This window comes from Heloderma suspectum, chromosome 1 (genome assembly GCF_057233095.1).
Source record: "Heloderma suspectum isolate Gila_16-S chromosome 1, 16-S_ref, whole genome shotgun sequence".
In the NCBI taxonomy this organism is placed as follows: domain Eukaryota; kingdom Metazoa; phylum Chordata; class Lepidosauria; order Squamata; family Helodermatidae; genus Heloderma; species Heloderma suspectum.
Window position 1 is genome coordinate 216,471,563 of NC_139458.1, and position 14,518 is coordinate 216,486,080.

The 14,518-nt window shown below is 43.9% G+C and overlaps 1 protein-coding gene across 4 annotated transcripts in view; it reads left to right on the plus strand.

Moving 5' to 3' along the window:
- The window catches only part of CPS1 (carbamoyl-phosphate synthase 1), a 182,065-nt gene that overhangs the window by 74,151 nt on the left and 93,396 nt on the right, over window positions 1-14,518 (plus strand). For all 4 annotated transcript variants that reach the window (XM_084830024.1, XM_084830030.1, XM_084830043.1 and 1 more), the window contains 4 exons: window positions 2,508-2,636; window positions 9,449-9,593; window positions 10,304-10,514; window positions 11,623-11,821. In XM_084830024.1, coding sequence (XP_084686150.1) covers window positions 2,508-2,636; window positions 9,449-9,593; window positions 10,304-10,514; window positions 11,623-11,821 — 684 coding nt within the window. The remainder of the gene's footprint in view (window positions 1-2,507; window positions 2,637-9,448; window positions 9,594-10,303; window positions 10,515-11,622; window positions 11,822-14,518) is intronic.

Below are 14,518 nucleotides of genomic sequence, written 5' to 3' on the forward strand. Positions count from 1 at the left end.
TCGGTCCTGTGGCTCCGGAACCACTGGAGCATTCTAAGGCCTCCTGTGAGGCCTTGGCAAGGCACTTTGCAGATAAAATTGATCAGATTAGGTGTGTTACTCTGCATGCTGTGGATACAGTTAGTGAGCAAGAGGCGGCCTGTGGCAAACCGGTTTTGTGGGATCGGTTCCAGCTTCTTCCTCCTGATGAAGTGGACAAGGTGCTTTCATCTGTAAGGCCGACCACCTGCTTACTTGATCCTTGCCCATCTTGGCTCATTATGGGCTGCAGAGGGAGACTGGGTGAGGGGATCAGGGCGGTGGTGAACGCCTCCCTTGAGGAGGGAGTGATGCCATCAGCCCTCAAGGAGGCAGTGATAAGACCGCTCTTAAAGAAGCCCTCCTTGGATCCTCAAGTTCTGAACAACTTTCGCCCAGTCTCAAATCTGTCATTTTTGGGCAAGGTGATTGAGCGGGTGGTGGCGGTGCAGTTGAAGGCACACTTGGAAGAAACTGGTTATCTAGACCCATTTCTGTCGGGCTTCAGGCTTGGGCATGGGACAGAAACGGCCTTGGTCGCCTTGGTAGATGATATGAGTAGGGATGTACGAAAGTCACTTACCTGGTCTCGCAGCTTGCTTGGCGGTGTGGGGGAGGCGCTTCGCTTCTCCCCCCGAAGTTCAGGCCGGGTGGGAGGCTTCCTGCCTCGCCCGGCTGAAATTCAGGCCAGGGGGGAGGCTTCCCGCCTCGCCCGGCCAAAATTCAGGCCGGGGAGAAGCGCCCCGTCTCCCCGGCCGCGAACTTCAACAGAAAAGTAAAAAAAAAAAATTTACGTAGCCTATCACGGCTAGATCTGCAAAGTCAGCCGTGATAGGCTACGTTAATCATCACGTAGCCTATCACGGGGGCATTTTTTTTTTTTTACTTTTCTTGGAATGGCAGCGGCGGCAGCCGGTCGAAAGACCAGCTGCTGCCCCCGCCCCTGTCGAAGCCCTGCCGAACCGCTGCTGCAACCCGCCACCGGGAGCAACATTCGGGAAAGGTAAGTCCCATCCGGGGGGGGGGTGCGGGGTGTGGGGCACTCAGATACGTTGGCACTCAGCCCCCCGAAGTTTTGGCGAGAAATTCTCTGACACCCCTAGATATGAGGAGGGCTCTGGATAGGGGTGAATGCTCCTTCCTTGTTCTCCTCGACCTCTCAGCGGCTTTTGATACCGTTGACCACGGTATCCTCCTGGACCGCCTGGAGGGGTTGGGCATTGGAGACACCGTATTGCGGTGGTTCTGGTCCTTCCTCTCCGGCAGGTACCAGAGGGTAGCACTGGGAGAGGAGGTTTCGGACCCGTGGCCACTCACTTGTGGGGTGCCACAGGGTTCCATCCTCTCCCCGATGCTATTTAACATCTATGTGAAGCCGCTGGGGGCTATCATCAGGAGGTTTGGGGTGCAGTGTCATCAATATGCGGATGACACGCAGCTCTACCTCTCATTCAAATCTTCACCAAGGTTGGCCGTAGAATCCCTGTCCAAATGTCTGGAGACGGTGAGTGGCTGGATGGGGAGGAATAGGCTAAAGCTGAACCCTGACAAGACCGAGGTACTTTTGGTGGGAGACAAGAGGAGGCTAGGGGATGTTGACCTGGTGTTGAATGGGGTACGGCTACCCTTGAAAGACCAGGTCCGCAGCCTGGGGGTCATTTTGGACTCCCAGCTGTCCATGGAGGCTCAGGTATCAGCTGTGAGCCGGACAGCGCTGTATCAACTCCATCTGATACGGCGGTTGCGCCCCTTCCTTCCCGACCATCTGCTCCCATCGGTAGTACATGCCCTGGTCTCCTCTCGTTTAGACTACTGTAATGCGCTCTACGTGGGGTTACCCTTGAAGACGGTTCGGAAGCTGCAGCTGGTACAGAACGCGGCGGCTCGCCTGATTAAAGGCAGCCGCCGGCGAGATCACATCACTCCAGTGCTGAAGGAGTTGCACTGGTTACCAGTTGTTTTCCGGGCCAAATTCAGGGTGTTGGTTTTGACCTTTAAAACCCTATATGGTTCCGGCCCAGCCTATCTTAAGGAGCGCCTCCAGCAACACCAGTCAGGCCGCTTAACAAGATCAGCCTCGGATGGCCTTCTCTCTGTCCCATCAGCCAGGACAGCTAGACTGGTGGGGACGAGGGAGAGGGCCTTTTCTGTAGTGGCCCCCACTCTGTGGAACTCCCTCCCTAGGGAACTCCGTCATGCCCCCTCTTTAATGAGCTTCCGTCGTGCATTAAAAACGTGGCTGTTCAGGCAGGCATTTGGGGTGGGTTAGGGTATTTTAGAAAATGTTTTTATTGTAGAATTTTATTTTATTGTATGTTGTACATCGCCCAGAGTGGCTGGGTGACCAGCCAGATGGGCGATTAATAAATTAAATAATAAATAATAAAATAAATAAATTCTAATGACGTTGATAGGTGCAGACAGATTTAGACATGTTCACAATCTTCATTATTGTTGTGTCATTGTCTATTGTTCTTTTATCACTCTAGGTAGAAGATGCTTTAGAAGCAGCAGAAAAAATTGGCTACCCCATCATGATACGCTCTGCATATGCCTTGGGGGGACTAGGATCAGGGTTATGTCTTGACAAGGAGCAGCTGCTGGATCTCGGGACCAAGGTATTGTTGTGGCCGCTCTTCAGTGGTACTTCTGTGCCCATCTGGTGCTCGCACAGGAGCCATTATGCAGGGGCAGAGGGGTAAGGCTGGGAAACCAAGCAGGGATGGGGTTTAGCGCTTAGCAGGCAGGCAGTTGAGTAGACACCCCGTGCAGTGGAAGTCTGAAGTCAGCACCTTGGCTGGCATGCTGTGGGAGCCATAGGCAAGATTAGCCAAACCTCGGTCAGAGAGCCTGTAACCTGGAATGTTGTTTTCAGACTGGTCTAGAGCCTGGTAAAGGCTGAGGTAGCCCTGTGGGAAGATGTCTGTCCTAGATCTTACCTCACTGGAGCCACTCTGTATTCAGTTAAAGAAGCTGGCCTGTGCCCTTCCTTCCTTCCTTCCTTCCTTCCTTCCTTCCTTCCTTCCTTCAAAAAACCAAAACAAAACTTAACTTTTTTATTCAGGAAAAATACAAAAGGCACCACCATAAATCTAAATAAGAAAACAAATCTGTAAATTATAACACTGAGGGGGAAAAAGTAATTTATCCTTGAAATTAATATTCAGAAACATAACCCTGTCTTTAGGGTGGGGGAAACCTCTTATCTGAGCCAGTGTGGTGTAGTGGCTAGAGCGTTGGACTAGGAGTAGGGAGATCCAGGTTCTAGTCCCACTCAGCCACGGAAGCTCACAGGGTGACTTTGGGCCCGTCACAGACTCTCAGCCCAACCTACCTCACAGGGTTGTTGTTGTGAGGATAAAATGGAGAGGAGGAAGAGGATAATGTAAGCCGCCTTGGGTTCCTTGCAAGAGGAAAAAAGGCGGGATATAAATGCAATAAATAAACAAACAAACAAACAAACTGTTGGCTTTTCAAAATAATTTCTAGAAAATACATTAATTTAGAAAGTAATGCAACATCCCATATCCTTTTAAGCGTCTGTTCCCTGCCCCCACCCCAGTATGCTGTTGTAGGTATTTTAGCTGCCACTAGCAAATTCAGCACCAAATCTAGATTGCCTATTTCCACTTCATCTTGTAAATAATCAAATAATATTTTGAAGGGATCAGCAGTATCCAGTAATTTTTAAAAATTTGAACCAATATTTTTTCCAGCGTTTCTGAATGATACAAAAAGACCATAAAATATGCAGACAATCTGCCTTAGCACAGTTACATCTACAATATGTATTTTATCTGATGTGGAGCAAATAACATTGGGGGGCTGCACTGTGTTCTTGAGTTGTCGTCTCTGGTGGGGTGGTGAGGCCTTCTGCTACCTCTGGGAAGGTGAAGGTAGGGTTCTCTGAGCTGCGGGAATATCTTGGGTGGGGAGTCATCAGTGTCTGAGAACGTGAGCAAGGAAAGCTCCTTGGCAGCAAGGGATGTAGGTATCGTGGTCCTTGTGGTTCTTCCTCCTCTAGCACCTGTGGAAAGGGTCTCTGCCAGTAACTCCTTTACTGATAGGTCCTTACATAGCCCAACTGGCTGCTCGTGCACTGAATGGCCAAAGACCACATTCTCCCATAGGAGCCTGCCCGGGTTTGAAGATCCTTCAGACAGGCCCCTTTGGTGGGAATGGATGTCAGGGTGGAAAATGAGCCCAGAGAGCCCCAGAGCAGTTCTGATTCTGAGGAGGAGGAACAATCCATGGGAGAGGAGCCAGCTTATCCCTCACAGGTGCAGCACCTGGCAGAGCTTCCTCCTGCTGGCATTCCTGAGATATGTAGTGACCCTGGTAGTGAGGGAGTGCGGGAGGGGGGCTTCTTAGATGCTCGACGCAGACGCAAAGAGCGACGAGCAACGGAGGGCGTGGAAAGGAGGTCTAGCGCCCATTTGGCACGCAAGCAACGGCCACCTCCCATGGACCCAAGGGAAAGAGGGAGGATCTCTCCCTAGCCCATAAGTTCTGGGTCTTCAAGTGACTCTCTTTCAAATGGGGATCAACTGCCTACTTGAAGCTTAGGCCACTCTGCTGTTCCTTGCTTTAGTCGCTGGTGATTAGCATCTGAAAGAGTCATTAGTTGTAAAAGGATTAATGCTTTGAAAAGAAATCCTTTTGTCTGTGTCTTGAGTTGGCTATTGGAATCTACTGAGAGAGGCCGCCAAGGTGCTCCTGATAATGGGTCATCTTGATGGCTGCTCCCAGGCTCTGGAATTGTCTCCCAGGGGAGGCCAGGCAAGCCCTATCTCAGTTCTCCTTCTGCCAGCAGGCAAAGGCATCCTCATTCAGACAGATCTTTGGCTTTTAAGCTGACTTGCTTGCTGAAGACAGTTTTAACTGGTGGGAGCCGTTTATTTCTTTTTCTATTGATGTGTTACGGTGTTTTTAATTGATTTATTTTTATGTTTTAATTATAATTCTGTATTTTATTATTGTTAGCCTCCTTGAGCACTATTTCTAGTGGAAAGGCAGGATATAAATTTAATAAATAAATGAGTGTATAAAAGCTGGTACTAGTGATATCACTGTTTATTCCATCAGTCTTGACCTGGAATCCAGAGGTCTATTCAAGGCAAACACACATTTTAATCTGGAATCTGTGTACTGGCCATGACCAGACTGAAATAGGCCAGATATCCTACTATGACCAGAGGTACCCTTCTTACCTCCCTTTTATGTAAGGGGAGAGGACAATTTCAGTTACTTACTGATTTGGAATTGGAATAGAAGAGTATTATAAACTATTGCTGATTAGTATTTCCTCTTCCTTGAGGATCTGTTGACAACGCATTCTACCTCCCCTTCCTTAACTTACATATTTTAGATATTTGCACCCTGTTCTTCAGCAAACAAGTATCCTAGAGCAGCTTATATAAAACCAATGCATTCAATAAAAACAATAATCATCAATTAAAAAAAAAGACAAGCGAAGAAGTTAGAAGACTGTACCACAGTAGAAAATAGCATCACAGCCAAGATCTACCAAAGTTTTAAAAATCTAACATAAAATTCAACATAAGCAGGAAAGGCCTGGGCAAATTAACTGCTTTTCACCCACAGCAGAAAAGAAAAGAAAATAGCATAATAGCCAAGATCTGTTGTTGTTCAGTCGTTCAGTCGTGTCCGACTCTTCGTGACCCCATGGACCATAGCACTCCAGGCCTTCCTGTCCTGCGCTCTCTCCTGGAGCTTGCTCAAGTTCATATTCATTGCATCCGTGATGCTATCTAGCCATCTCATCCTCTGCCGTCCCCTTCTCCTTTTGCCTTCAGTCTTTCCCAGCATCAGGGTCTTTTCCAGAGAGTTTTCTCTTCGCATTAGGTGGCCAAAATATTTGAGCTTCAGCTTCAGGATCTGTCCTTCCAATGAGCACTCAGGGTTGATTTCCTTTAGGATGGACTGATTTGACCTCCTTGCAGTCCAGGGAACTCGTAAGAGTCTTCTCCAGCACCACAGTTCGAAAGCATCAATTCTTCGGTGCTCAGCCTTCCTTATAGTCCAAGTCTCACAGCCATATGTTACTACTGGGAAAACCATAGCTTTGATTAGACAGACCTTTGTCGGCAAGGTGATGTCTCTGCTTCTTACTATGCTGTCTAGGTTTGCCATAGCTTTCCTCCCCAGGAGCAAGCGTCTTTTAATTTCATGGCTACAGTCACCGTCTGCGGTGATCTTGGAGCCCAAGAAAGTAAAATCTGTCTCTGCTTCCATTTCTTCCCCTTCTATATGCCAGGAAGTGATAGGGCCAGATGACATGATCTTAGTTTTCTTAATGTTGAGTTTCAAACCAGCTTTTGCACTCTCCTCTTTCACCCTCAACAACAGGCTCTTTAGATCCTCTTTGCTTTCTACCATTAGGGTGGTATCGCCTGCATATCGGAGGTTGTTGATAATTCTCCCAGCAATCTTAATTCCGACCTGTGATTCATCCAACCCGGCATTTCTCATGATGTACTCTGCATATAAGTTAAATAAGCAGGGTGACAATATGCAGTCCCCATGGAACGTATATCACAAGCCAAGATCTACAAAAGTTTAAAAAATCTAATATAAAATTCAACATAAGCAGGAAAGGCCTGGGCAAATTAACTGCTTTTCACCCAAAGCAGAAAAGAAAAATGGTTCCAGATGAACTTCTCTGGAAAGGGAGTTCCATAAATGGGGTACTATGATTAAAAAGGTCCTGTCTTTGATCACTATCTGCTCTACCACAGTTGGAGACATGAGAGTAATGCTATAAAGGTACATACAAAGGAGACAAGAGTAATAGATAGAAGTTTTTGCTGCTGGATTCAGAAAGGAAAACATGGTATATCTACCACCTGAGCATCTGGGTCACCAGAAATCACCCCAAATGCGATTAATAATAATAATAATAATAATAATAATAATAATAATACACCAAGCTGCCCAATCTTAGCCAAGGCCATAGCACATGAACACATTCCCATTTCAAGGATAGATTTGTGTGGTTCTGTAGACTGTTAGCTTTTCTTTCCTAAGGAAAAAACATCTTGATGTTCTTTAATGATCCGCCTTCATATTGCTTTCTATTGAATTGGATAATGTGAATGGTTAAAGTGACATGGTGTATGGCTGCAAAAAATTTGTCAGAAATGGCTCTTAATTTGAGCAAATGATTTAGCAATTTGGGTCGAAATGAAATATAATGCCCTATATTTTCTTTGCTCTCCGAAACAAATCAGGAGGGGAAATGTTACACAGATGTGTCCTGTGTTGGGTTGAAAGACAGCAATGCACCAAGAACGGGACGGAAGAGAGCACAGGCTGTCTGTGATGGGTGGTCTGAGCCAATAGGATTGTGCTCTAGTGGTTCCTTTGAATTGAACAGTGCTTAGACATTTTCAGTCATTGTAACCTCTCTCCTCGGAAACGATCCTTAATTTATTACATGGCCCATGTCACTGTCCTTAAAAACTGAAAGCATTTAGAAGCTGATTCCGCGCCCCCGCCCCCCTGCAGTTCTAGATCAGTTTCCAGTGTGAGCATAGCCGAATTGTAATCATGTATCCAGCTGTTTTCTCCTCTAACCACCTTGGGTGCCAGTACTGTGGAAAGGACCCACCCAGTCATTGCCATTCATGCCTTTGCATTATTCATAAATATACGCCTACAGCATTGGTTCACATGACACTCAGGTGGCTCCCATGCTGCTGACTATACTGTTTGCAGGCTGATCACCCGGCAAGGCTACAGAGAGAGGGGATGTCCTTGATCTGCTACACAGCCCTGCACCAGAAACATACAAACACCTGAGCTTTGAGCATCTTCTGGATGGGCTGTATGTCTTTCTTGTCTTGATTGAGTTAGTTGATTATATCTGTTTTAGACAGCTTTATTTACTTATCATTTTATATTTTATATCAGTTCCTCAGAGGGAGCAGGCTAACAATAAAAGTACCGCGTTAACTCAATGTGTATGTTGTCCTTCTTTTGGCATATACCAGCATAACCATTGCTGTGCTCAGAAACAGGGTCCATCTAGCTCAGCATTCTGTCTCCAGAGGTGGCCATCCAGATACCTCTGGAAAGATCAACGGGCCAGGAAGGTGAAGTTTTTCCTCTGTTGTTTGTCTCCAGCATTTGGTATTCAGAGGTATACTGCCTCTGTATATGGAGTTTCCATTTAGCCCTTCTGCCTAGTTGCCATTGATAGACTTAAAAACCCCCCCCCCATTTGTTCACCCCTTGTTAAAAGCCATCTAAACTAGTGGCTGCTACAATATCGTGAATTTGGAGCGATTATTAACTGCAAACCTTATTTTTAGAATTCTAAACTTATGCTAAAACTATAAGCAGCGCTGAGCTTAACAAAATCTGGTGGGCATGGCTTAATTCCCATTCCCAGAATCCTCTTTTAAGCCTTGGATACATTGGTTTTGCTTCATTAATGTTGATGGAACTCTTGTGGACATATGGCCAATTATCACTTTAATAGAAAGCAATTATGCTTCTCACTAAAGAGTGTTCTATATGGCCATATGCCCTAGAAAAAAAAGATCTAAATTGTAGATCCAACAATGTAAGGGACAGAAACTTATTTTTTTCTATGCCCACAACAATCTTTATCTTTTTTCTTCTGGGTTTCCTGACCCACCCTAAATGTATCAGGGAAAAGGAAATGGGATAGCAAACGATTACTAATATATATGTGTTAATTATTATAGTAGAGTAATAGGTTCATTTGTTTAGACCATACGTTATAACACAATTACAGTTTGGAAAAATGACAAACACATACACATATTTGTCATTAAAACAATCCACTACATTAATTTCAACATGTTTCTGCTGTGCATATGCTGCCAAAAAACAACCTTTGCTGTGACATTGCTATCTAAATTAGTAAGAGGGAATTCAGTTTTTTTTGTGGAGTTGGCCAATATGTAATGCTCAGTAAGAGGTGCTCTCAATGTTTATAACCTAAGCCCTTGTAAAGATACCTCAACAAATAATGGGGGAAGCTCTTCTATGCTCTCCCCACTAAAAATACACCCTCACAGCTCATATGGAATTTTCTTCTAATCAACCATTCAGAATGACCAATGACATCTGTTGAAACCTTCTTTAGCGGGATCAATGTCTTGCTAATAGAGAACCAAGTAATATCTGCTAAATCATTCTCATAAAACCTAAACTTACAGGCTACATTCACACACAATAAACCAGAATTCTGGCTTACCCTGAACGGGCTGTATGCTCATCCATGCATCGCTCTCACTTGGCTCCTCTCACCACTGGGAGTGGGACTTTGGCAGGAACTGTTTGTATACAAACCAATTAGCAGGAAACATAGGTCTTCCAGAATTCAGCTGTACCTGCTTAATAAAAAATTTCTTTTGATCTCTTCTCTTTAACCCTCAAGGCATTTGCAATGACCAATCAAGTTCTTGTGGAAAAGTCAGTAGTAGGGTGGAAAGAGATCGAGTATGAAGTTGTAAGAGATGCAGCTGACAACTGTGTTACTGTCTGCAATATGGAAAATGTTGATGCAATGGGAGTTCATACAGGTAGGTTTGCTTAGATCACTGTGATATTAACCTTTGATGCTTGAAAAAGTTTAAAGGTATTGTTCGAAGTTGGGCTGCCATGGCTGATTAGCCCCCAAATTGTCTGAAGGCGCTTGATTCGTCTCAGGCTTCAGCCAAATCTGTTTCACATCCCTAGTTTATAGAATAAAATAAACTTGCAGAGAGCTGCATATGTATAAAAAGGAATTAAACATTGGTTTGGTGCTCAAACTCAATGGACCGACTCTTATACAAATATAGAATGCAGCTGCTTGTTGCAGCACAGATGTTGAATCCAGCTCATCACAAACATGTAGAATTCAAGATGAGTTGAAAACATGGGGTATTTTTTTTTAATAAAATGTCTCTATTTAAAATACAAATATGACAAATTTTAGCATCATTTCTGCTTAATATTTTATGATCTATTTATATTCTGTTTAATTGTATCATATACAATTATTGATTTAGCTTGCAACCTTAAGCACGCTTTCAAGGGAATAAATTCCATTTAACTCCAGTGATGCTTCCTTCTAAGCAAACATGGATAGGATTGGGTTGTCAGTCTAAATCCAGTATATTTGATGAATTTGAAATATATCAATAGCCTTTCGCACAATCAGTACTTTTCATAATGTACTAGATTAGCTGTGTCTTTGATGATCAGAATTGACCACCATCAGAACTTTTTACCATTTTTGCTTCCATAGGAGATTCTATTGTAGTGGCTCCCAGTCAAACACTCTCAAATGAAGAGCTGCAGATGCTACGGGAAACGACCATCAAGGTTGTCCGCCACTTGAACATTGTAGGAGAGTGTAACATCCAGTATGCCTTAAATCCTACTTCTCTGGAGTATTGCATAATTGAAGTTAATGCTAGGCTTTCTAGAAGCTCTGCCTTAGCATCGAAGGCCACAGGGTAAGGCAAGAAACAGTACTGGGAGAAGTACTGGGCAAAAGATGCAAGGGAAGCATTTGGAAATACAAAAGCTGTTAGTGAGATAAGCTGAAAAGGTCTGTTTCAGAGAATACTTCCAATGTCGGCATATTGTTTCAACTATAGAGTTATTTAAGATCTCTCCACTAATTTGAAGAAAATGGTATTGCTAGTTTTTTCTTCTTTGTTGGCTAAATCATAGTTTACTAGTAACATGAGCTAGGTCTTTTGAGTGCTGACAAACAGCAGAATCACTCCAACAGCATCTATCGAGTGTATAAGGCCTGGCATATAAATAAAAGTAATAGGGCCTCCTGCCCATTGGTCCATAATTCAAATCACTTGTGGGCTCAGTATCAATCCCCTAGTTCAGTAATAGCTGTCTAGTAATCCTTGGTGAACCATAGCATCTGGAGGGGTCTGAGGCTAGTATGTTGCATACAGACTAGCAATCATATCAACATAGCTTTGAAACAAAAGACCATCTTGTATACTTCCATTGCAAGATGTAGAGTACTGCCTTCCATGGATTTAATGGAAAATTAGTTCCTCTGGGAGCAGGCCCCATATTGCCTCATTCCATATGCTTCCTTTCATGAAGAATTCTATGGAATTAAGTGGACTACCTTCTAAACAGCCAAACGGGCTTTTGTTGCTAGAAAGCCTCTATAGTCTCTTCTCGATGTTTCTCAGAATGTGAGGTAAGAGTTGCTCTCTATAGATGATTACAGGCAATTACCAAGGAATATCCAAGATTCCCTTTCACCACCATTTTCTGATTAAAACCAGGAAAAGTGTCAGCCTACCGCTTATCAGTCATTACATTATAGCAGGTGGGGGCCCAAAGGCCAAATCTGTCCTCATAAAGAATAGCACCAGGTTATTGCCCCCCAGTTACCAATATAGAGGAAGAAGGTGTGTGTGGAGGGATTGGTGGATGTGACAATAGGAGTTTTAAGCAAGCTGCTTCTTGTTAATGAATTAATGCTCCACAAGGCGGTATATCTTCACAAAAGGATTAAACACGTCCTTGTGATTTACAGTAGATTTCTGCCACGTTGAAAACGTTTCCCTTTGTCTTTGATGCCAGGTACCCTTTGGCATTTATTGCAGCCAAAATAGCCCTTGGGATCCCCTTACCAGAAATCGAGAATGTAGTATCAGGAAAGACAACTGCCTGTTTTGAGCCTAGCTTGGACTACATAGTAACCAAGGTTCCCCGCTGGGACCTTGACCGCTTTCAAGGTGCCTCCAGCAAGATTGGCAGCTCCATGAAGAGTGTGGGTGAGGTGAGTCTGAGGATTTCCCGCACTGTTTCTCAAAATGCTCTTAAGCCCATTAAGGGCATGATCCTATGGCCGCTAGTCAGCAGCTGCACTCAGAGCCACTAGTCAGTGGCTGCACCTCAGAGCCTGCACTCCTCCACCTGCTCCTGCGCAGCCTTGTAGGCAGTGTGGATCGGCCCTGTGCTCTGTGCTTGTAAGAGGAATGGGAGCAGCGAAAACGGGGCGTTCCTGGGGGCGGAGAGGGCAGATGTGCCTTCTGACACTTCCTATGTGTTGTCTGGTGTCGCCTCCCCCCGCTCTAACTTCCTGTGGCTAGACAGCTGAAACCGGCTGTCTAGCTGTGAATGCAGGTCGGCTGAAGCACAGAGGGGAAGATCCCCTCCGTGCTGCTCTTGCCCTGCATTGGATAGGATTGCGCCCTCCATGTTTTAACCATAGGGTGCTCGGATGTTGAGGATGTAGATTAATAAATAATAATAATAATAATAATAATAATAATAATATAGTTGTAGCATTTCAGAGTGTTCAAAGTATTTTACATATATTATCTTGTCATAAGATAGTCAGTATTATTGTCCCCATATTTCAGATGGGGGACTGAGGCTCAGAGTGGGTGGCATGACCAAGGCCACTTAGTGTGTTCCTGGCAGAAGCATGATGAACTAGGTATTTCCGGATTTATCATAGCTCAGTCTCTTAGCCACTGTACTTCACTATCATGACCTTTTATTCACAAGACACTATCTATATATGTGTATTTTATTCTGTCTTGGGTCCACCCACAGCTTCCTGGACATCTAGAGATGTCAGCTGGCCTTTGACTGGCTGTCACGTACGTGCCCTGTTCTGTGAGTGAAAGGGAAAGCAAGCAAAATAGTGTGCCCACACTCTTTTTTTGTCCTTCCCTTCCTGTGGCCTTTCCATTGCCACCAAGTGGATATCTTTTCCGCCTCTGGTTGTCTCCACCAAAAACCCGCTGGGTCTCAGGTATCTACTTTAGGTACTGTGAGGGTTGGCTATTAGACGTAAGGTGGGTAATCCAAAAAAAGGGACCGCAAGATTTCAAATAACAACGTTCAAATTTTATTGAAGAAAAATGTCAATAGAAAAAAGTTTTACATCTGAATGGACACACACACACACACACACACACACACATCATAACCTCCCCCACGTGAGCAATAGGTTAATAAAACTACCAGGGATAAACGCATCCAGCTAACCTAACACATCAAGCTAACCTAACTACACTGTGTCCCTGTCTTATCCAGGTCCATTCCAAGCAGTATTTTGTTGTTATTAGTCCAGCTCTCTCAATCAGTTCTCCAGTTCCAACAGCTCTGACTCTTTCTTCCCTTCCCCTTCCTTCCTTCCTTCCTTCCTTCCTTCTCACTCTCTTCTTTTTTCTTCTCTACCCCTCTGCCTTTTTGCCTTAGAGTTTTATCTCTTAAAATTGTTTTTTTCTCTCCTCAATTCCAATCAACCAGGAGGGTAGTTTCTTGTTAATTTCCACAAACTAAGTTTCTATTTCCTGTGTTAAAAAAATTCTTTTTCTCTTCCTCTGACCTTCTGTTGAACTTTATAATCTCCTGTCAAACTTGCTGACCTCTATATTCTAACTAAGGTTTTAACCTCTAAACTATTAACCTTTTGGCGGAAACTGATCAGCACACATACAAAATGGTATAACCCCACAATATGCTAAAACTAAATTAAACATAAACATGTAGGACAGATCTGTTCCTTCGCTCCATCTCTAGGATTGAACCCTCAGTCAATTTATTTATAAATGTGCAGCCTATTCCTAGGCCTGTTTATTCATAAGTAAGCCCTGCTGAGTTCAACAAGGATTCCTCCCAGGTAAGAGTGCATAGGTTTGAGATCATAATGCACCAGACCACAGTTAGCCGTTCTAGTGAATATGGACTATTTTTCTTGCAATGATTCTCCTACCTGCTGTTTGAAGGATCCATATTAAGATAATTCACAGAATAACAAATGATTAATAAACCTAATGTAATCATTTCTGGCAACATGGAAATCCTATATCTAATAATGAACTGAATGTTATCTACCACTTCCCCCCCAAAAAGGTTGAATTTTAACCCATTGTCACTGCATATGCAGAATCAGCATTATTAACAGCATGGTACATCTCCAGCAAATGTTAGGAAACAAAGTAGATTTTGCTGAGTATAGCAGATATAGAGTTCCACTGATGTAAGATTTTGAAGGAGCATCTCCCCTTTAGCTTTTGAGGATTACAAAGTAATTGTATTTTTGTGGTCTATTTCTGCATCATTTGCTGTATTTTTAATTATTTCATTATTTATTTACATTTCACATGCTTGGATTGTTTCATTGTTTCGGAACTTGTAAGCAGCCTCAAGCAGAGAATGAGGCAGGACATGTGTAATTGAATGAACAAACAACAATACATGCAGGAGACAGAATCCAGGAGACAATGTGCCTTCTCCTTTGTGTTTGGTTTGTTTATTCATGAAGCAATGGTATAAATTCCAGGGGGCCCCTCTTGTGGTGGCTGTAAAACCTGCTGTGGTCTCCTGCAGCCTAGATTTCTTTTGCATCTTGAGACTGTGTGAGGTCCGTGAGTCGCTCTGCCTGATATTTTCTTTTAAGTTATGCTTCTAGAGGGTTTGAGAAACTCCGAAACAGAGAGAAGCATCTTCTGTGCATGCT